At 49.1% G+C, this 20,958-nt stretch overlaps 1 protein-coding gene across 1 annotated transcript in view; it reads left to right on the forward strand.

The window, feature by feature from the left end:
- The window catches only part of SPTBN4 (spectrin beta, non-erythrocytic 4), a 70,409-nt gene that overhangs the window by 2,261 nt on the left and 47,190 nt on the right, over positions 1-20,958 (forward strand). The window contains exons 2-9 of the mRNA XM_028529904.2: positions 12,086-12,237; positions 13,280-13,453; positions 16,219-16,310; positions 17,335-17,415; positions 18,491-18,606; positions 20,324-20,436; positions 20,547-20,734; positions 20,820-20,937. Coding sequence (XP_028385705.1) covers positions 12,086-12,237; positions 13,280-13,453; positions 16,219-16,310; positions 17,335-17,415; positions 18,491-18,606; positions 20,324-20,436; positions 20,547-20,734; positions 20,820-20,937 — 1,034 coding nt within the window. The remainder of the gene's footprint in view (positions 1-12,085; positions 12,238-13,279; positions 13,454-16,218; positions 16,311-17,334; positions 17,416-18,490; positions 18,607-20,323; positions 20,437-20,546; positions 20,735-20,819; positions 20,938-20,958) is intronic.

A 20,958-nucleotide genomic window follows, 5' to 3' on the forward strand; every position in this document is an offset into this window, starting at 1 on the left:
AATCGCTCACTCACAGAACATCTGTGCTGGACCTCAGACAGTATCTAGTCTAGAGAAATGCAGAGATCCCCTTTAAGAAAAAGTGTTTCTTATACACTCCCTGTGCCTACTTAAATTATAACTGTAGTTTCTTAAACGCACACCAACATACACTGCTGTTTATATGTCTTTTTTTTTTTCCTTGCCCTGTGACATTTTTCTCCCATTGCTTTTAGAGAAAGAGTAGAGGAGGGGCGGATAAAGGGAGGGAAGGGGAAAGAGAGAGAGAAAGAGAAACATCAATGTGAGAGAGAAGTATCGATTGATTGCCTTCTTATAAGCACCCCGACCTGGGATTGAACCAGCAACCTGGGTATGTGCCCTAACCGGGAATCAAACTAGTGACCTTCTATTCTACAGGATGATGCTCCAACCAGCTGAGCCACACTGGCCAGGGGCTGTTTATATCTCTTCTGCCACAGTTCTCTACAACTAAAACACATAATATTGGACTCCAAACCCAAACCACAAAACCAGGAACACTCACATTAACAGTAACTTGGGGACGCTGCTATTCTGCGAAACCACATTGCTGCTCAAAGTGCCAATATGACCTAGATGGCTGGGGTGCATTTCTGTTTATGTCCCTTCGCCTGCTTTTCTCATGGTTTTGTTTTGTTTTGTTTTCAAGCTAAGGCCAAACCTTTGAGCAGAGTCTTCCATAATATGCTTTCAGATAAAGACATTTAAGAAATTGTCTGGACTGTCCCTCGGAAAGTTCCCTCAGTCATGTCCCACATTTGTGGCTCGCTGTTGTCACCATCTATGTGAGGCCCTTCTCCTCGCTGTTCATCCGTTTATGCTCTTTTATTTCCACATCTCACACCAGTGCCTTCTCTCCCACAGGCAATCATCCTATCCTTCGCATGTGGGTGATTTTACCAAATGTGCGTCGCTAACTAGTGTTATATATTTTATAACATAAAATATATTTTAATTAAAGTACTACATGCATACAGAAAGGCAGATAAATCATGAGTGTCTAACATTTCCACAAACTAGCACCCTCTTGTAACCAGCCCCTGGAAAAGGCAGCAGGATACAACAGCGCAGACAAGCCCCGCCCCCGCCGCCTCTCTATTGCTGCACCCCAAGAACAACCCCTGTCCTCACCTCTGACAGTGCCCATTCCTTCTGCCGGTGTGTGAACTCCAGGTGAATGCAGCCGTGCAGCGCTCACCGTCATGAGTGTGGCTTCAGTCACTCAACGCTCCCCCGGCGAGACTGCTCGACGTTGGCCTGTACTTGTAGGCGTCCTTCACGGCTGCAAAGCAGGGATCTCCCGCCGCGTGCCGCGGCCCGTCACTGTGCAGCAGGCGTTCTTAAAACATACGACACCCGACTATTTAGTCAGGGACAGTGACTTCTTTTCCCTTAGATTGTCACATAAAAAAATGACAACAGCCAACACAATACCTGTCCGGTATGAATGAATCAAAATTATATGGTTTTTTTTGTTTGTTTGATCAGACTGGCAAAAAGTGCAATATATCTTTTGGTGGGCTGCAGAATTTTAGTGATTAATTGATGTGTGCCATGAGATGAAAAAGGCTGAAAATCGCTGCTGTACAGTATCGCAGCATGGGACTGCCACCGCTTACCCAGTGACCTGCTGGTGGGCACTTGGGTGGCTTCCAGGTCAGGACTGTCACAGACTACTGCAAACTAGTAATTGTTAGCACGCGACCTATTACACATGAAACTATTACCAGGAACTGCTGCTCTAAACTTTTTAGTACTCATTTCCGGTGGGCGTAAGCACTCATTTCTGGTTGGCTTCCCGCCCCCGCTGTTACATTGTTGGTACACAGGGTAGGTGTATATCTAACTTTAGTAGAAACTGCCAGTTTGGAGCATTTCACATTCCTCCCAGCAGTGTCTGAGTGACTCAGCTGGTGTGGATCCAAACTAGCCGTGGTCATTCTTTATAATTTTAGCTATTTTGTGGGTGTGCATTCTATTGTGACTTTACTTTGCACTTTCCTGATGACTAATAACAACTAATGACGTGGAGTGCCTTTTCATATGTTTATTAACTATTCGAATATCCTGTGTAGTGCCCCCTCAAGTCTTTTGCCCATTTTCCTGCTTTTCTCTGATGACTTTTCAGTTCTCAGATAAGGCAGGACCCCCTACATACAAAAAACCCCACGGAATTTATTTATAAAAAGTGTGTATTTACTCTTAGATGTTTAAACTTCAGTCACCTCCAAATACTCTCCATTTGATGCAATACACCTACTGAAACATTTTTTTAAAGATTTTATTTATTTATTTTTAGAGAGGGAAGGGGGAGAGAGAGAGAGAAACATTAGTGTGCGGTTGCTGGGGGTCATGGCCTGCAACCCAGGCATGTGCCCTGACTGGGAATCAAACCTGTGACACTTTGGTTCGCAGCCCATGCTCAATCCACTGAGCTATGCCAGCCAGGGCAAAACATTTTTTTCCACTGCTGAAAACACTTTTTAAACTCATCGACTTTGATGCCTTTTAGTGCTCCTGCTATTTTTTGTTTCACATCTTCCACATTGACAAAACATTTTCCTTTGAGGACGTTTGTCAGCTGGGGAAACAAAAAAAAGTCACTTAGGACAAGAGCAGGTGAATAGGAAGGGTGGGGCATGGGGTTAACACAGTTTTTGGTCAAAAACTGCTGAACACCTGCCCACACAGTGTAGTGTGGGCAGGTGCATTTTCATGAAATGGGCAAATGTGTTGAAAGAATCTTCAAAAAATTTTACTGAAGCCAAACGCAGCCTCTCACAACAACGCCAATGGGTGCACTGATATTGATGGGTTCCTGGAACACTCACCTAGAGGAGGAAGCCTGTACCACAAGGGGCCGCCCTCCAGAAAGTGATTCCATATTTTTGGGCCCCCTTCGTATATTCTGGGTCCAAGTCCTTTATCAGATATATGTACTGTATCTTCTCTCACTTTATGGTTTGTCTTTTCATTCTCTTAATGATGCTTTCTGAGGAATGGAATTTCTTAATTTAAATGTAGTCTAACTTAAGAATTACTTTCTTTTTTAAGTATATTTTATACTTAAAATATAAATGATTATGCTATTATGGTTGTCCCATATTTTTCCTCCTTTTAATTCCCCTCCACCCTGGACCCCTCTCCCGCCATCATTCTCCCACCTTAGTTCATGTCCATGGGTCATACACATAAGTTCTTTGGCTTCTCCATTTTCTATACTATTCTTAACCTCCCCCTGTCTATTTTGTACCTACCTTTTATGCTACTTATTCCCTGTACCTTTTTCCCCATTCCCCTTTTCCCACTGATAACCCTCCATTTCTGTAATTCTGTTCCTGTTCTAGTTGTTTGCTTAGTTCGATTTTGTTTTTGTTTTTTAGGTTCAGTTTTGATAATTGTAAGTGTTTTTTTTTTGTCATTTTACTGTTTATAGTTTTGATCATTTTCTTTTTCTTAGATAAGTCCCTTTAACATTTCATATAATAAGAGCTGAGTGATGATGAACTCCTTTAACTTAACTTTATCTGGGAAGCACTTTATCTGCCCTTCCATTCTAAATGAAAGCTTTGCTGGATAGAGTCATCTTAGATGGAGATCCTTGTGTTTTATGACTTGGAATACTTCTTTCCAGCCTCTTCATGCCTGTAAGGTTTCTTTTGAGAAATCAACTCATAGTCTTATGGGAACTCCTTTGTAGGTAACTGTCTCCTTTTCTCTTGCTGCTTTTAAGATTCTCTCCTTCTCTTTAATCTTGGCTAATGTAATTATAATGTGCCTTGGTGTGTGCTTCCTTGGGTCCAACTTCTTTGGGACTTTGTGAGCTTCCTGGACTTCCTGGAAGTCTATTTCCTTTGCCAGATTGGGAAAGTTCTCCATTATTTTTTCAAATAAGTTTTCAGTTTCTTGCTCTTCCTCTTCTCCTTCTAGTACCCATATGAATCAAATGTTGGAATATTTAAAGTTAGCCTGCAGGTCCCTAAGCCTCTTCTCATTTTTTTGAATTCTTGTTTCTTCATTTTGTTCTGTTTGAATGTTTATTTCTTCCTTCTGTTCCAAATAGTCAGTTTGTGTCCCAGTTTTCTTCCTGTCATTGCCAGTTCTCTGTCTATTTTTCTTTATTTCACTTTTCATGGCCTTCACTTTTTCCTCTATTTTGCGACCATACTCAACCATTTCTGTGAGCATTCTGATAACTAGTGTTTTGAACTCTGCATCTGTTAGGTTAACTATCTCTTCATCGCTTAGTTGTTTTTCTGGAATTCTGATCTGTTCTTTCATTTGGGCCATATTTCTTTGTCTCACCACACCTGTTACATTATAAGGGGTGGGGCCTTAGATATTCACCAGGGCCAAGCAACCCATGTTGCTCAGTAGTGGCGCTGTCTGTGGGAGAGGAGTCAGAGAAGGAACAATGGCCCCTTCTTGGTTCTTGGCTGGCTTTCAGCCACTTCCCTCACTGCCCACAAACAAATTGGGCCCTTCTCGTGCTAATTCCCGGGTGGGTAGGTTTGTGTATGTTCTAGGACCCTGTGGGTCTCTCCAACGAACTCTCCTGTGAGGTTGGGAGTTTCTCCTGCCACTGCAACCACCACAGGATTTTGGAACCAGAGGTTTTAAGGCTTTATTTCCCCGCACTGGAACCCTGGGTTGGGTGTTCTGTCTTGCTCCTCAGTTGTTCCTCCAGGTTTATCTGCACACCAGTGTGGGATCACCAGCTGTGGCCTCGCCTGCCCAGTCCTCCAGCTGCTGCCTTGCAGCAAGTCCTCTCTGCCCCAGCTGCCCGTCTCTGTCCCTCCTACCAGTCTGGATGAATGTTTCTTCTTTAACTCCTTGGTTGTTGGACTTCCATATAGTTTGGTTTTCTGGCAGTTCTGGTTGTTTTTTGTTTTTAAATTTGTCATCCTTCTTTCAGTTGTGCAAGGAGGCAAAGTGTATCTACCTATGCCTCCATCTTGGCTGGCAGTTGTAATTACTTTCTGTATGACTAACATTTTGTCTTCTTTAAGAAATATTTGCCTACTACAAGGTCATGAAGATATTCTTTGATGTTTTCTTCTAAAAAGCCTTGTTGTATTCCTTTCACATTTAGGTTTATAACCGAATGATATTTATTATATTTATTATTGTGTATTAGTGTGTAGGGTCAAGGTCCTTTTCCTTCACACATGGATATGCAGTTGACTCAGCTCCATTTATTGAAAATAGTTTCCTTTTCCCTCCTGAGCTGCAATGCCACTTTGTCATAAGTCTGGGAGCCCAATATGATGCAGACACTGGCCCGCAGTGTCCGCAGCATTATGGATGAGGCCAGATACATTCACATGGACTACCGAGTCCTGTGGAGGAAAAGGGATGACACAACTACCCTCTCAAGGGGAGGGTGCCTCTGAGCAGCCTGGCAACTCATTCAAGAGGACAGCATCCCATCCTTCCCTTCACAGGTTTTTATTGGCTTTTAAATTGCACAGAAATATAGGTAAAGTTCATTAATCATTGTCAGGCAGTAAGGATCAAACAATAGATAGCATGCAAAGAACTATGAGGGCTTATTCTGAGTCAGAGTCAGTTAGCTAAAAGGCTACAAAACTTTGGGAAACAAACTCATTTCCTGCTTGGACCTTTATCATTTAATTGAGAGCATTCTTAGTGAAGCAGGTTTCACAGGAGTTTGTGTATTCTTTCTTAGGCCTGATCACCTGGGGAACCCACCCTTTCCAGCACAGGGCTGCACTGCCTTCTGTCACTGTTTCAGGCTTAAGTCAGGCAGGGGAAGTAAGGCAGCCAGGAGATTAGGAACTTCTCTCAGGCAGAATGAGGACTCAGGCTTTGTCAAAGGCAAGGGGCGAAGGTCCATCACCCCCTTTCTCCACAGCCCCCCAAGTCCTTCCCTGGGGCCTCCACATGATCATGCCTGTCTTAGGTCATTCCCTGCTTGGGGAATCCTACCCATCATTGGCTAACTGATCAAGCATTGGGCCCAGTTATGGAAAAAGGAGCAGAAGTGGCACTCCTACCAGGGAGATAAGCTTTGTCTCCTTAGTGGCTTCTGGTCTGAAGGTCGCTCACTCAGCCTTAGCCATGAGGGGTTACAGCTCCTGAAACCAGGCAGGGTGGTTCCCAACACTGATATGTATGTGTTCATATGTGCAGGTGTTGCTGATTGCTGCAAGTTTTGCCATGTTCTAGATTGAAGTTTTACATCGTTTTCTCACTCAGCATTATGCCTTAACATTCATCCATGTGGCTCTGTGTACATCGACTCTGTTGCTTCTCACTGCTGCGTGGAGTTCATCATATTTGACCCATGGCCTTCCCAGAGATGGACAGCCAGGCTGCCTCTAACCCTGAACCTGCTCCCTGCCACCTCAACCCCGAATAGCAGTGCATTGAACATCCTTCCACATGCTGTTAACCAGTGTGAAAGAAGTTTTGGGGACACAGAGAGAGAGGAAAGAATTGCTGGGTCACTGGGGTGTGCACTAATTTAATTTATTTTTGGAATGGTTGCCCCAGTCTATAACTTGCACCAATAGGCATGAGGATTATGATATTCCTATATTCCCACCAATACTTGATATTCTCCAGCTTTCTAACTATTCCAAGACTAATATCCAAACACATCATTTACATATTAAGTCTCTCTATATCCTTTCTCCTTAACCAGTGATGGATAAAGGAGTAGTTCTTCCTCTGCTCTGTGGAAGTCTCAGTGTGTTAAAGATATGAATAAGGTCTTACTCTAAGGAAGTGTTTTCACCTGTGATGGTGATTGCCAGAGTGGAGGAGTATACGAATGATTAAATAACTCAGTATGAGCACAGGACAGAGGTAGGACAATTGTCATTTGGCTCAGAGTCCTGAGAGGCCAAAGATATCTGTGGCAGCTAGAACCCTGGCAGGAAGAAGATAGCCCCTCAAAGGGATAAAATGGGGAAAAATTCAAAGAAGGGGCAATTTACAGAGGTGTGGGCAGTGGAGACCCCCAGGGGATAGGGCAGGGCAGGGCAGGGCGGGCAGTACTGAGTCAGGTAAGAGGCCTCCCCAGCAGGAGCAGGGGATGCAGCAGAGGAGCCAGGCACTGCCGGAAGCTGGTTAGGCAGGGAGGCAATGCATTTCTTGGCCTTTCTTTTCTCCTCTCATCTGCTATCTGAACCCAACAGAAAGCCTGAGGCCTTTGGGACCTGAAGAGCCCATTCATATAGTCCACACTGGAGCAGGTGCAGAAGAGTGGTAGGTGGCACTGGAAGGGCAAACGAAGATGCCCCACAAGCTAGCCAGACACACTCACCAAAGGCAAGCATTCCATGTCATCTTAGGTCAGAAGTGGCACTCAGAGACATATTTGGTTTCACTCCCACTGTGTTTTATAAAAATGTAAATCCATTGCCAACATTTAAAAACAGGGAGACTTTGCCCTGGCTGGTGTTGCTCAGTGGGTTGAATGCTGGCCTAGGAACCGAAGGGTCATCAGTTCGATTCCCAGTCAGGGCACATGCCTGGGTTTCGGGCCAGGCACCCAGTAGGGGGTGTGAGAGAGGCAATTAAGAAATTCTATTTCTTAAAAATAGAATAAATAAAATCTTTTAAAAAACACTTTTTAAAAAAGATTTTATTTATTTTTAGGCAGAGGGTAAAAGGGGGAGAAAGAGGGAGGGAGAAAAACATCAGTGTATGGTTGCCTCTCACGTGCTCCCTACTGGGGACCTGGCCCATATCTCAGGCATGTGCCCTGATCTGGGAATCAAACCCATGACCCTTTGGTTTCCAGGCCTGCACTCAATCCTCTGAACCCCACCAGCCAGGGCTGTCTTTTAAAGAATGCAGATTTTTGGCTTCTGGTGGAATATCACATGATATGGCAGCACTGGGCCACCATCTTCAAGGCTCCAGGCACAGGGCCGAGCGGCCACTGCCCCCTTTGAGAAGGGCCTTGTTTTCTCCATTTCAGAATCTGCCTGGCCCCCATGGGCATTTCAGTTCTTGACCCTTCAGTGCAGCTCCATGCTGACAAGGTTGTAATCACAAAAACTGATCTCTTTCTGCATAGCCCTTTATGAAATTGCCACCCCCATGGTCCAGGATGTGTTTCTATTAATTTTGGGGGGGTATCATCTAAATGAAATGACAAAATAAAAAATATTGTCATATATCCTTGTCCGTCAAGCATGAGTCCCCAAACACCAGATTCCCCGGGTCCCACTGCAGAAACCCTGGTCTGTTCCAAACCCCTCATTGGCAGCTAGGAAAATGGAGGCCCAAAGAGAAGAGATAAGCTCTCAAAGTCACACAGCCGGTCCTCATAGAGGCTGGGCTGACTCCAGTGGTCCTCTTTCTAGCACCACTCTGGGGAAGCACCAAATTACCACTTTGGTGTCAGCATTGGCCAAATCTGCTGTTGCATGGACATCAGTGCTGGGAGGAGAATAACCAAATACCCAATACGGCATCTTTTCTTCATCATTTCCTCATGCATGCCCTTATACGTGTGACTGCTCAATTATTTGGTAGCAAAATGTGAATAATATCTGTACAGGCTAAGCTGCTATAATGAAGAGACCCAAACAACACAGTAGCTTACAAGAACTGGAAGCTTATTTCTCCCTCCTGCATAGTCCTTCAATGAGCAGCCCTGTTGGCAGAGAGGTGCTGGTCCAAGCCGTCAGTGCAGACCCCAGGTTGCTTCCTCCATCCTGTGCTCCATGGGCCTTGGTGTTCAAGCCTGTGGGCGTCAGGGGAAGAGAAGGAAGGCCAGGCAGCAGTTTCCTCTTTTGGTAATGCTATAAATTATGAAATAATTATAGATTCACAGGAAGTAGCAAAGAGAGTACGAATGCTAAAAAGACAAACAACCCAATTAAAAATTGACAAAGCATTGCATAGCTATTTCTCAAAAAAAGAAATCCAAATGACCAATAAACATGTGAAAAGATACTCAACATCATTAATCATTAGAGAAATGCAAATCAAAACCGCACTGAGCCCTGGCTGGTGTGGCTCAGTGGGTTGAAAGGTTACAGATTCCTGGTCAGGGCACATGCCTGGGCTGAGGAGCCAGGTCCCCACAATTGGGGGCGTGTGAGAGACAACCCACATCCAGGTGTCTCTTCTTCTCTTTCTCCCTCCTTTCCCCTCTCTCTGAAAATCAAAAAATAAAATCTTAAAAAAAAAACTATAAAAAAACACATTGAGATACCACTTCATACTCACTAGGATGACCGTAAAAAAAAAACAAAAACAAAAACCCAAGAAAGCAACAAGTGGTGGCATGTGGGGGGGGGGGGCTCTGCCCACAGGGCCCCCCCATGGCCGCCACGGATAAGAATAAGTCTACCAAGACATGATCTGCTTGGGGAGGAAAGGTGGCTGATCTCTCAAAGAAGGGCCAGGAGCTTGTTCCTCAATGGGCTTTTATTGGGTTCGTTTACACAAGAATTCAGGTAAAGCTCAAAATCATTGCCAGGCAGTAAGGATCAAACAATAGATAACAAAGAACTCTGAGGGCCTATTTTGAGTCAGGGTCAGATAGCTAAAGAGCTGTAAAACTTTGAGGAACAAACTTACTTCTTGCTTGGACCCTTATCATTTAATTGAGGGCATTCTAAACAAAGCAGGTTTCACAGGATTTTACATATTCCTTCTTAGGCCTGATTGCTCAGGGAACCCGCCCTTTCCAGCACAGGGCTGCACCACCCTCTGTCATTGTTTCAGGCTTAGGTGGAGCAAGGGAAGTAAGGCAGCCAGGAGATTAGGAGATTTCTCGCAGACAATGAGGACGCAGGTTTTGTCAAAGCTGAGTGGTGAGGGCCCGTCACCCGCTTTTGCCATAGCCCCCAAAGTCCTTCCTTGGGGGCCTCCCACATGATCATGCCTGTCTTAGATCGTTCCCCCCTTAGGGAATCTTACCCGTCATTGGCTAACCAACCAAGCATTGGGGGCCAGTTATGGATGAAGTAAGAGGAGCAGAAGCAGAGCTCCTGCCAGGGAGATAAGCTTTTGTCTCCTTGGTGGCTTATGGTCTGAGGTTGCTCCCTCAGCCTTAGCCTTGGCGGGGGGTTACAGCTTCTGAAACCAGGCAGGGTGGGTCCCAATAGTGGCAAGGATGTGGGGGAAACTGCAACCCTCATACACTGCTGTTGGGAATGTAAAATGGTGCAGCCACTTTGGAAAATGACCGGGCAGTTCCTCAAAAGTTTAAACATAGAGTTACCTTATGACTCAGCAGTTCCACTCCAGGTATATACTCATGATTACTGAAAATGGGTGTCCACAGAAAAACTTGTTCATAACAGTGTTATTCATAATCACCAAAAAGTGGAAACAACTGAAACTGATGAATAGATAAGTAAAGTATAGTGTATCTGCACATGCCATATTATTTGGCCAGAAAAAGGAATAAGGTACTGATGTAAGCTACAACATCGACAAACCTTGAAAACATTCCATGAAACTTTAAGTGAAAGAAACCGGACTCACAAAAGGCCGTATCTTGTGTGATTCCACTTACATGACATGTCCGGAATAGGGAAACTCATGGAGATGGGACATGTATCAATGGTGGCCTTGGGCCGAGAGAAGAGGGAATGCGGGGCGACCGCTCGTAGGTGCAGAGTCTCTTCTTGGGGTTTTGAGGGTACTCTGACATTAGCAGTGGTGATGGTTGCACAAGTCGGTGAATATACTAAAAACTACTGAGTTTACACTTTAAAATGATGAAGTTTATATTATGTGTATCATAGCTGATACTAAAGGAGTTATTAAGAAAAGAGTAAGAGAGCCCCCAGACAATTTCTTTGTAAGCAAGCAAGGCAGAAGGTGCACATGCTCTTCCACCGACCCCCACCCCCACCCCATTGGTAGTGTCACCTGAGCGTAAAGGAATCAGGACATCACTAAAATTAAATGACAAAGGTTTATTCAAGGGTCTTAAGATTTGCTTTCTGGAAAGAGTACTAGGTAACACCCAAAACGTGGTGAGGGAAAAAGAAAAGTCAAGTAAAAAGTACATTCTTGAGAAAATCGGTCCTGTGCTCCGAGCCTCGGGGTGAGTCTGCGACGGGGATCTCCCAGACGGAAGGTGTCCCGGCTCAGGGACAGCCTTCCCCACGTTCTTCCCACGACGAGTCTCTCCTGAACCCTTCGGAGGGCTGTCTGCAGGGTTTGTGTCTGTTTCCAGGCATGGATGCACAACCGAAAAGTTCAAAAGTGAAGTCCTCAGGCCAAAGCAAAATAAAATCTCTTCCTCATGTTTGAGCCCATTCACATTTAAGTAATTTGTTAGCTTGGCTGTGGATGGGGACTCCATTTTGTGTTTCCACTCTTTCCTCAGTGGCCACCTGCCTACTCCTCACCCCAGGGGTGCTGGGCTGCAGGGTCTAGCTTGCAGCTCAAGGGCTGATGGGCCAGGGGCAGAGTTCCTGCCCCCAGGGAGAATATTCCTTCTCCACAGCCTGTCGGTTACAGGGTCCTACTTTTTCACCTCTAAAGAACTCTCCAACATGCCTTCTTCTCCTCTTTCCATGGCTCTGCCCTCTAGCTTTGTCCTCTCTCCATGGTCCCTTCCCCAATCTCCTCTCTGGTGTCCTGGCTGCCACTCTCCCTCTCTGATCCACCCTCCCCACAGCAGCCAGAGATATCCCTGAAACACAGCCGTCATCTTGCGGCTGCCCCCTGGATCCCTCCATGGCCCCCTAGTGTATTCTCTGTGCCGCACTAAACCGAGCTCTGTGACAGAAGGACTCGGCCTGTATTCAGAGCCTTGAACAGTGGGGGGCGCACAGGAGGCATGAATGACTGAACAGAGCCAACTGTTGTAGGGAACAGGGCAGGCTTCCTGTGGGAGTGAGAATCAGGAAAACTTCTAAAAGACAAAGTAGGCCATCTTCAGGTGAGCAGCTGAGGGTAGGGGAAGGCGTCCCAGGTAGGAGGGGCCCACTGCGTGAAGACTTGTTGTTCGGGGGAGCAGGTCCTGAGCAGTGGGCGGTGGGGGGCTGGAGTGAATCTGGAAGAGGGAGTTGGGGAGGTTCTTCGGGGAGGCGGGGGCTCATCAGAGCCTGTCCTTCAGATGAGCGGGAGGCTGTGCAGAAGAAAACTTTTACCAAGTGGGTGAACTCGCACCTCGCCCGCGTTGGATGCCACATCGGGGACCTCTACGCGGACCTCCGGGACGGCTTCGTGCTCACTCGGCTCCTGGAAGTGCTGTCGGGGGAGCAGCTGGTGAGGGGCTCCGGAGAACTGGGGGAAGGGAATTGGCCCTGGGGTCTCCGGCTGGGCTAGGACTGGGGCTTGGCTAACCCTAGCGCAGAGCGTCGTAGGAGGTGCGGGTGAGAAAGGGAGAGGGCGGGGCTATGGCTCAGGGGTGGAGCTTAGTGGTGAGGACCCTGGAGGTGGGTCTTGGAACAGGATTCTGTTGGAGGTGAGTGCTCTGGCTTGGGCGGGACTCTGGGCCTGGGTGGGGCTCCGTTGGGAGGGGTGGGGCTATGGGAGAAAGGAGGAACTTTATTAGAAGGGACTGGCCTGGGTGGTGAGGTAGCAGGGGCAGAACTCTGTTGAGGAGGGTTTGTAGATAAGGGTGTGGTTGTCATTGGAAGGGAAGGCCTTGGTCGTGGGAGTCGGGGGGGATCAGACAGAACTCTTGTATGAATGTGGCTTGTTGTATGGGTCGCAGTTGTATTTCTGGGCTTGAGTGGGGCTTCATCGGGAAAAATGGGGTTCTGATGGAGCTAGAGACTCATTAAAGGTCCAGAGCCTGGAGCTCAGAAGTCCCGAGGGTCTTGACTGCAGATTAGAAACAAACTAACATTGAAAGGAAGAGAGCCATGAACAGGTCTTGGAATGGGGCGGGGCTTGATAGGACTGGGCGAGGCTCCAGGCAGGGGCCTGAAAGGGTGTGGCTATGGAACTAGTGGCAAAACTTTGGTAGCCTAAGGCAGAGATCCAATGGAAGGGCGGGGCTATGGCTACAGGCAGGGGCAGAACTTAACAAAACCAGGTAAAGTGATCCAGTCGGAGGTGGGGCTTCGGTGAGGGTGGTGGGGACAGAAACTTGAAGCCTCTAGGGAAACTGGGTCGCCTACGAGAAGGGGTGGGGTTCTTTAGAAGGATTGGGTCTTGGGTCTTGGATAAGACTGTAGGGGCGTGGACTGGGCCTGTACATCCAGGAGGCGTGGCTGCGGGGCGGGCTTCTTTGGAAAGGGTGGGGCCCAGGGCACAGTGCTCCATACCAGGCCTCCCATCTCCCAATGCTCCGCCGCCCTAGCCCAGGCCCACTCGCGGTCGCATGAGGATCCACTCTCTGGAAAACGTGGACAAGGCTCTGCAGTTTCTGAAGGAGCAGCGCGTGCACCTGGAGAACGTGGGCTCGCATGACATCGTGGACGGGAACCACCGACTGACCCTGGGCTTGGTCTGGACCATCATCCTGCGCTTCCAGGTGATCCTCAAGCGTGCCCTGCCCAGCCGGCGGCCCAAAGTGGGGCCTTAGGAGGGCGTCCCCACCCACTTAACCATTCATTCATTCACTCCCAAAAATTCTAACATGCTCCAGGAACCCTGTTCCAGGTGGTGGAAATGAAAATAATAACAATCAGCAGCAGCAGCATCACTATCATCATCCTATATATATATATATTTTTACTGTGTTCTAGACACTATTCTAAGCACGTGACATTTAATACACACAACAACCCTATAAGCTAGGTACTATTTATTATTCCATTTTACCAGTGAGGAAACAAACCCAGAGAGGTGAAGTAATGCACTCAAGGTCACACAGCTGAGTAGTGGAGCTGGAATATTCAAATACAGACAATCTTGCTTCAGTTCAGTAACAAAACAGACAAATTTTCTGCCTTTGTGGACAGACGATAAACAAACCTATGAATACATAAACAAGGGATGTATGTGAAAAGGACCAGCTCTAGGCAGAGAAGTAAAAAGACCTAGGCAAAAGAGTATGATAAATCAGTAAAAGGGATATAAAATATAGGTTGATGGTACTGAGATTTTAGACTGGGTGATTAGAGAAGGGCTCTCTGAGAAGCTGGTTGCTGAATGTCATGGAGTTGGAGAGAGAAAGCATTCCAGGTAGGGGACACAGCAGCAGGTGCAAAGGCCCTGCAGTGGGCTCAAGTGTGGCACGTTGGAAGTACAGGAAGACCAGTACAGCTAGATAATGGGAAGCAAGGGGTGATGGAGGAGATGATGTCAGAGGGGCTGCCAGGGCCTAGGTGATCTCTGATAAGCAGTTTGGATTTTATTCTGCCTGACATGGGGAGAAATTGGAGAGTTTTATCAAGAGGAGGAGCATAATTAGATTTAGACAGATCCCTCTGTATTGATGCTGGTCACTAAAACTGGGGGCTGGGAGCTCAGGGAAGAGTCTGGAGCTGGACCCAGGGTGGGGCACAGAGAGGTGAAGAGGCAGGCAGGCAGGAAAGAAGCTCAGGAGAGGAGTGGGCATGCCACAGCGGGAGGGGAGGGCCAGGGGTGTGTCCAGGCCCAAGGCTCTGGCCTGGGGGCTGGGGGATAGTGGGGCCACCCTGAGACAGCACCAGGGAGGAAGAGCAGGTTTGGGAGAGACACTGAGGTCATCTTGAGGCACAGCTGTCATAAGGGGTCCAGGATTTTAGGAGGAGACATTTAGGAATCCACCGGATCCTGGGAATGGAGGTTGGAGAGTGGTTAAAGCTGGAGGCAGGTATCAGTAAAGAACGAGGGCATGAGACCATTGGGTGGTGGGTGGGGGCTGGTAGCTGGAGCCATAAACGAGGGGTTGGGACCTCATGGGAACCCAGTTTTCTACTTGAACCCAAATGCCAAACTCAGCTGCTGAGTCTAGGGCCCAAACATCGAACACCCATCCGAGGCTCTCGAACTTGCTCTAAATTCTGAGTCATTCAGAATTTTATTGAGCACCTACTATGTGTGATAACATGTAGTAGAAACAAAATAGACATTTGTTACTGCAGGAAAAAAAAAGACAAATACCATGTGGTCCTGGAACTTTTACAGAGTAGTGAGTGCATTAGTCTACTGCGGCTACTGTAGCAAAATACCACAGACCAGGGATTTAAACAACGGAAACTTACTGTCTCATCGTTTTAGAAGCTGGATGTTCAAGATCAAAGTGCTGGCAGGTTTGGTTTCTCCTGAGGCCTCTCTCCTTGGCTTGCCCACAACCGCCTTCTCTCTACATCCTCACGTGATTTTTCCTCCGTGTGGTCAGGTCCCTAGGTTCTCTTCCTTTTCTTAGGAGGATACCATTCATATTAGGCTAGGGCCCCATCCTTACAACCTCATTTAACCTTAACTAACTGTCTAAGGCCCCCTCCTCCAATACAGTTGAATTGGGGGTTAGGGCTTCAACTTATAAATTTGGTGGTGGTGGGGGACACAATTCAGCCCATAATGGGGAAATGGTAAGCCAGATGAAGAAATAAACTCTATGGGCTATGATAAATGCTAAGGAGATGATAAAGCAGGGAAGGAGGATGTGAAATTTGGGTGTGCATATTGAGATTTAAAACCAAGTGGTTGGTCAAGTCCTCACTGAAAAGGTGACGTGAATACAGACCTCAAGGAGGGGTGGAGCCTCGAGGGGACCTGGGGGAAGGATGTCCCAGGCAAAAGGAAGAGCCAGCACAAAGGCCCTGGGCAGAGAGGACAGTGGTGATTTAGTGAAGAGGACAGAGGTCTCTGAAGGGGAGCAAGCTGTTGAAGGGGGACCAGAGACAGAACAAGAGGAGATTGTGAAGAATTTTATTTTTACCCAAACTGAACTGGAGCCATGAGTTGAGGACAGGAGGCACGTGATCCGATTTGGGTGTTCATAGGGTCCCTCTGTCGTTCGAAGGACAGACTGTGGGCACTGGGCAGGGGGACTAGCATGGAGGCCACTGCTCGGCTCTGGCGGGAGATGGTGGCGTCTGGGGTCAGGGAAATGGCCCAGACACCAAGGAAGGAGGCATCCCTGGAGACTGAGGCCCTGATCCACCACTGCCTTTCACTCCCCCTGCACCCCATTGTGGACATCCTGGCCCACGTCTGAACCCCCCTCACTCTCCTGAACCCCCACCTCAGAAACTGCCTCTCCTATCTCCTCTGTCACCTGCTCCCCTCCCTGGCGGCAGGGTGGGGGTGGGGTCTCCCAGCCTTAAGCCCTCCAGGCCCCAGCAACTTTGCTGTGCATCCTCCCAGATTCAAGTCATCAAAATCGAGACTGAGGACAACAGAGAGACGCGTTCTGCCAAGGATGCACTGCTCTTGTGGTGTCAGATGAAGACAGCAGGGTAAGCCCCCCAGCCCCTGCCATCTGGGCTCTCACCTCGGGGTTCCTTTGGGGACCAGGGAAAAGGGCAGCTCAAGTCCTAAGTGTCAAAAGTTACTGTGGAACTAATAAACTGGTAAATAAAACACATCCACTCTTCTGGCCTTGACGAATAAACTCGTGTTATCAATCTGGGAGGCCAGGTTCAAACTTAGAACTTGGACTCCTCAGAGATCAATGCTGGAAAGTGGTGGACTGTCCCCAGCCTGCTCCCTTCTCTCCCCCAACTCCCCCGCACCTCAGGAGGCCCCGTGCACTGGTGTGCATCAGCCAGCTCCAGGTTCCAGCCACTCCCCCTACACGAACAACCACCTGTCGGGCCAGCAGGGCACACACCAGGGCTCGGGAAGCTTGGGTGGGAAGTTCAGGGTCCTGGGTACCTTCAGTGGGTGGAGAAGGGGACACACAGACTCTGCTGGGCATGTGCCCTGGACTCCTGACTCTCTGCCCTTCAGGGAGGGCCACAGTCTGAAATTCAAGTGGGAGAGCATCCCCTGGGAGGAAAGAGGGAAACTGGGCATTGTCTCTCATCCTGGGGCTGTCCGTCTGTCTTGCAAGGGCAATCTGTTTCTCCCAGTATCAGCCACTACCTCTCCGTCTGCTCTCCTTTGTCCTTATCTCTCCCTCCCCGCTTCCTCCCTTCTCTCTCTCCTCCTTTTCCCCTCATCTCTGTATCTTGCTCTGTCTCTCTATCCCTTCTTCCCTCCTTCTTTTCTTCTCTTCCTCCCTCTGCCTCTCATTTTTACTCCTCTCCCATCTGTCACAATCTCTCTGTCTCTGTCTCGATCTTTATCCCTGTTTCCCTGGCTCATTGTATCACCCATTTGTCTACCTACATACCTACCTATCGATTTATTTATCTATATCTACCTATCCATCCACCCATCCATCCATCCATCCATCCATCGATGTCTGTCTCTCCTTCCCTCTCTTTTCCCTCCTGACTCTTCCATTTCTGTTTCTGTCTCTCCCTTCCATTCTGCTAGTTACCCTGAGGTAAACATCCAGAATTTCACCACGAGCTGGCGAGACGGCTTGGCCTTCAATGCCCTCATTCACCGGCACAGGTATTACATGATTTGGGGCTACCCAGCCCTGCCCTGCCCCCTACTCCATGTTCCTCAGGTGAACAGACCCAGGGCCTATGTCTTCACCTCTGTGTACTCACACACACTTCCCTTCACACACAGGTGCACACACCAGGCCACATATGGACACATGGAAACACATGTGCCTTCACCCAGCTGTGTGCGCAGGCACACACTCATGCACATGCACCACCTGTACCTGCTGCTCAGATGTCCTCAGGGTGGGGAGCTCACTCTCCCGTGGATGGTCCACTCGAGTGTGTGCATAGCTCCTCCTCCCATCAGAGAGCCCTTTCTCATGCTGCGCCCCCAGAGCCCCCTTCCCACTCCCTGCACACCTGCCCAGCCGTACCTCAGAGCCTGCTGCCAGCCTGGCTGGGGGTGGGGCACCCAGACAGGTCACACCCACACCATGATCATCCATAGGACAGACTGAGGAAACTGAGACCTAGAAGCCTGGAGGGACTTACTCTGGTGTGGCAGAAGCTAGAACCCACACGTACACACTTGCATACACGTGGGGAGACCCAGCTAAACCCACACACCTGGAAACCCGCCGCAGTGATGTGGTCCAGCTAACAAGGTAGCACAGATGGAGTACTTTCTGTGCACCCAGCACTGTTCTAAGTGCTTTCCAATAAGTCACTGACTATTCATAGACCCTATGAGGCAGATGCTATTATTATCCCCACTTTACAAATGACAATGAGGAAACAAGCACAGAGAGACGAAGTGGCTCACCCAGAGGACAGCCCGGAGGTGGCCAAGCTGGGGTGTGAGCCAGGCAGGCTGGCTGCAGACCTCACACATCTAACCGCTGCATAGTGCTGTGTAGAACACACCTAAGCAGACCGCGCACACCCCGACATCTGACACACGGGGCCCTCACACCCACAGCAGATGCTGTGTGCACATGGGCCAGCTTCCTCCTTGGTGGGGTCAAGTCCCTCCTGCCCCTTGCCCTGGGTGGGGCTCAAACAAGGTTGACTTTCTCCCGTTTGCCCACTGGCTCTGGAGCCTGCCCACCACCTGCCCACTCTGTGTCCCTGCCCAGGCCCGACCTCGTGGACTTCAGCAAACTCACCAAGTCCAATGCCAACTATAACCTGCAGAGAGCCTTCCGCACGGCTGAGCAGCACCTGGGGCTGGCACGTCTCCTGGACCCTGAGGGTGAGCATTGCATGGCCCTGGTCCCAACTACCTCCTTGGGGCTCCCAACCCCAATGCCTTCCCAAACTCAGCTCCATCCTACCCCAACACCGCCCCAGATCCCAAGGTCATTCCAAACCCCAGCTCCCTTCTGGCCCCCTCTCCTTCCTTACCTCCAGCCTTTCCCTCTTCCCATCCCCACGTCTCTTCCTTTCTCCATCTTCGTCTTAAACCCCAGCCTATTTCCATTCTATCTCCAATGTGAGCCCCTCCCCTTCCCATCTTCACTCATCTCCCCCAAACCCACCCCCTTTCCCTAACCCCAGCCCCAAAGCCAACAGCATCCCCAACCCCAACCCCCTTCCTAACATTATCCCTGTCCCCATCCCCAAGTCCCACTTCCAACCCCCTTCCTACCCCCAGCCCATCCCTTTGTCTGGCCCCATCCACAGCGCTGCCCTCAGCGCCCCCTTTCCCTTTCCAGTCCATCCCCAGCCCTACCCGTGAGTCCAGCCTCATCCCCAGCCCATGGTCACACTCCATACTGATCCCCCGTCCCTGGAATGACAGCTGCCCCTTTTCTGAGCACCTACTATGTGCCAAGCACATGGCTGGGAATGTGATAAAAACTTCTCTTTCATCCTCACACTGACCTGGTTGAACAGAATCGATCAGTTCTGTTCGAAAGTGATGAAAACAAAGGCTCAGAGGTGTGAAGTCACTTGCCAGGGTCACACTGAAAAACACTAAACGGGACTTCCGACTCCAGAATTCATGGTCTTACCCATTCCTGTCCCTGCCACTGAGAGCTGTATTTGGTGCTCGGTGCCAGCACACAGGGGGCGTTTGGTGGGTGTCAGTGTCACCCGTGGGCAGAGGTTGACGTTGTGCACTCACTGGGTGAATTAAAATGGTCATTGGAATTTGTTGCGTCTCTCTTCCGTGTGAGGCTATTCTTTCTGATACTTAGAGTGTTCCTGGGAGGCAGGCACTGTGGTTATCCTTGCTGTAACAATGGCGAAACTGAGGCTCATAGAATTTAGTTGTATTTTCTAAGGGCCTGCGGCACGTAAGTGTTGAGCTTGGGATTCAAGCTTGTGCACCCTCCACGTCTCATGTCCTTGACCTCAAACCGCATAAAACACTCATACAATTAGTAAATATTTATTGAGCTCCTACTGTGTGCAAGGCATGGCAGGAAGAGTGGTTAAAAAGATGGGCATAGCCCGTGTCCTCATGGAGCTCAGACTGCAGATGAGGACATAATCACATCTTGGACATCTAATTACAAGTTACAATAAGGAGTCTGGAAGAACTTGGAGGAAATGAGATGCTCTGAGGGACAGTAACAGGAGGAGACCAACTCTAGGGGGTGGACAGGAAGGCTTTTCCGAGGGAGTCTGAGCTGAGTCCTGCGGGGTGAACGGGAGTTAGGCATACGGAGGAGGGAACGGGGTTCCAGAGGCGAGAACAGCGTGTGCAAAGGCCAGGAAGTAGAACATTCATTAGTGTGTTCCAAAGGTACAGATGATTTCTCACTGTGGTGTGTGTGTGTCCTGCACTGTTTTTCCTGTGAGGTAGATCCCCTTCGGTAAATACAAAAATGAAGGCACAGAGAGGTTGGTTACCTTGCCCACGGTCATACAGCTAGTACGAGTGGGTTCTCCCTCCCTCCCCAGCCTTTCAACCCCTCTGCGCTGTGCTCACCATCGCACTCCCCCACTCCCCTTACTCCCAGATGTCAACATGGAGGCTCCGGATGAGAAGTCCATCATCACCTATGTGGTCTCTTTCTACCACTATTTCTCCAAGATGAAGGCTCTGGCTGTGGAGGGGAAGCGGATTGGGAAGGTACAAGGAACCAAAGAATGGGACCCATGGGAGCCTGGGAATCATGTGGGAATCGTGTGGGAATCGCGTGCTTGGAATGAGGCTGACCCCAACTTCCCCTGCCGGACCAGGTCCTGGACCAGGTGTTGGAGGTGGGGAAGATCATCGAGCACTATGAAGAGCTGGCTGCCGAGCTGCTGGCCTGGATCCACCGCACCGTGGGCCTCATCAGCAACCAGAAGTTCGCCAACTCGCTGAGCGGGGTGCAGCAGCAGCTTCAGGCCTTCACGGCCTACTGCACTCTGGAGAAGCCGGTCAAGTGAGGCCCCGCGCTGGGGCGGGGTTGGGGGGAACAGCGGCAGGTGGAAGTGTGCGGGCTGGGTCCTGAGCTCAAGCACCTGTAGGTTTCAGGAGAAGGGGAACCTGGAGGTGCTGCTTTTCAGCATCCAGAGCAAATTGCGAGCCTGCAACCGTCGCCTCTACGTGCCTCGGGAGGGCTGCGGCATCTGGGATATCGACAAGGTGAGGTTGAGGATGTGGGGG

Source organism: Phyllostomus discolor, chromosome 12 (genome assembly GCF_004126475.2).
Source record: "Phyllostomus discolor isolate MPI-MPIP mPhyDis1 chromosome 12, mPhyDis1.pri.v3, whole genome shotgun sequence".
Taxonomy (NCBI): Eukaryota; Metazoa; Chordata; class Mammalia; order Chiroptera; family Phyllostomidae; genus Phyllostomus; species Phyllostomus discolor.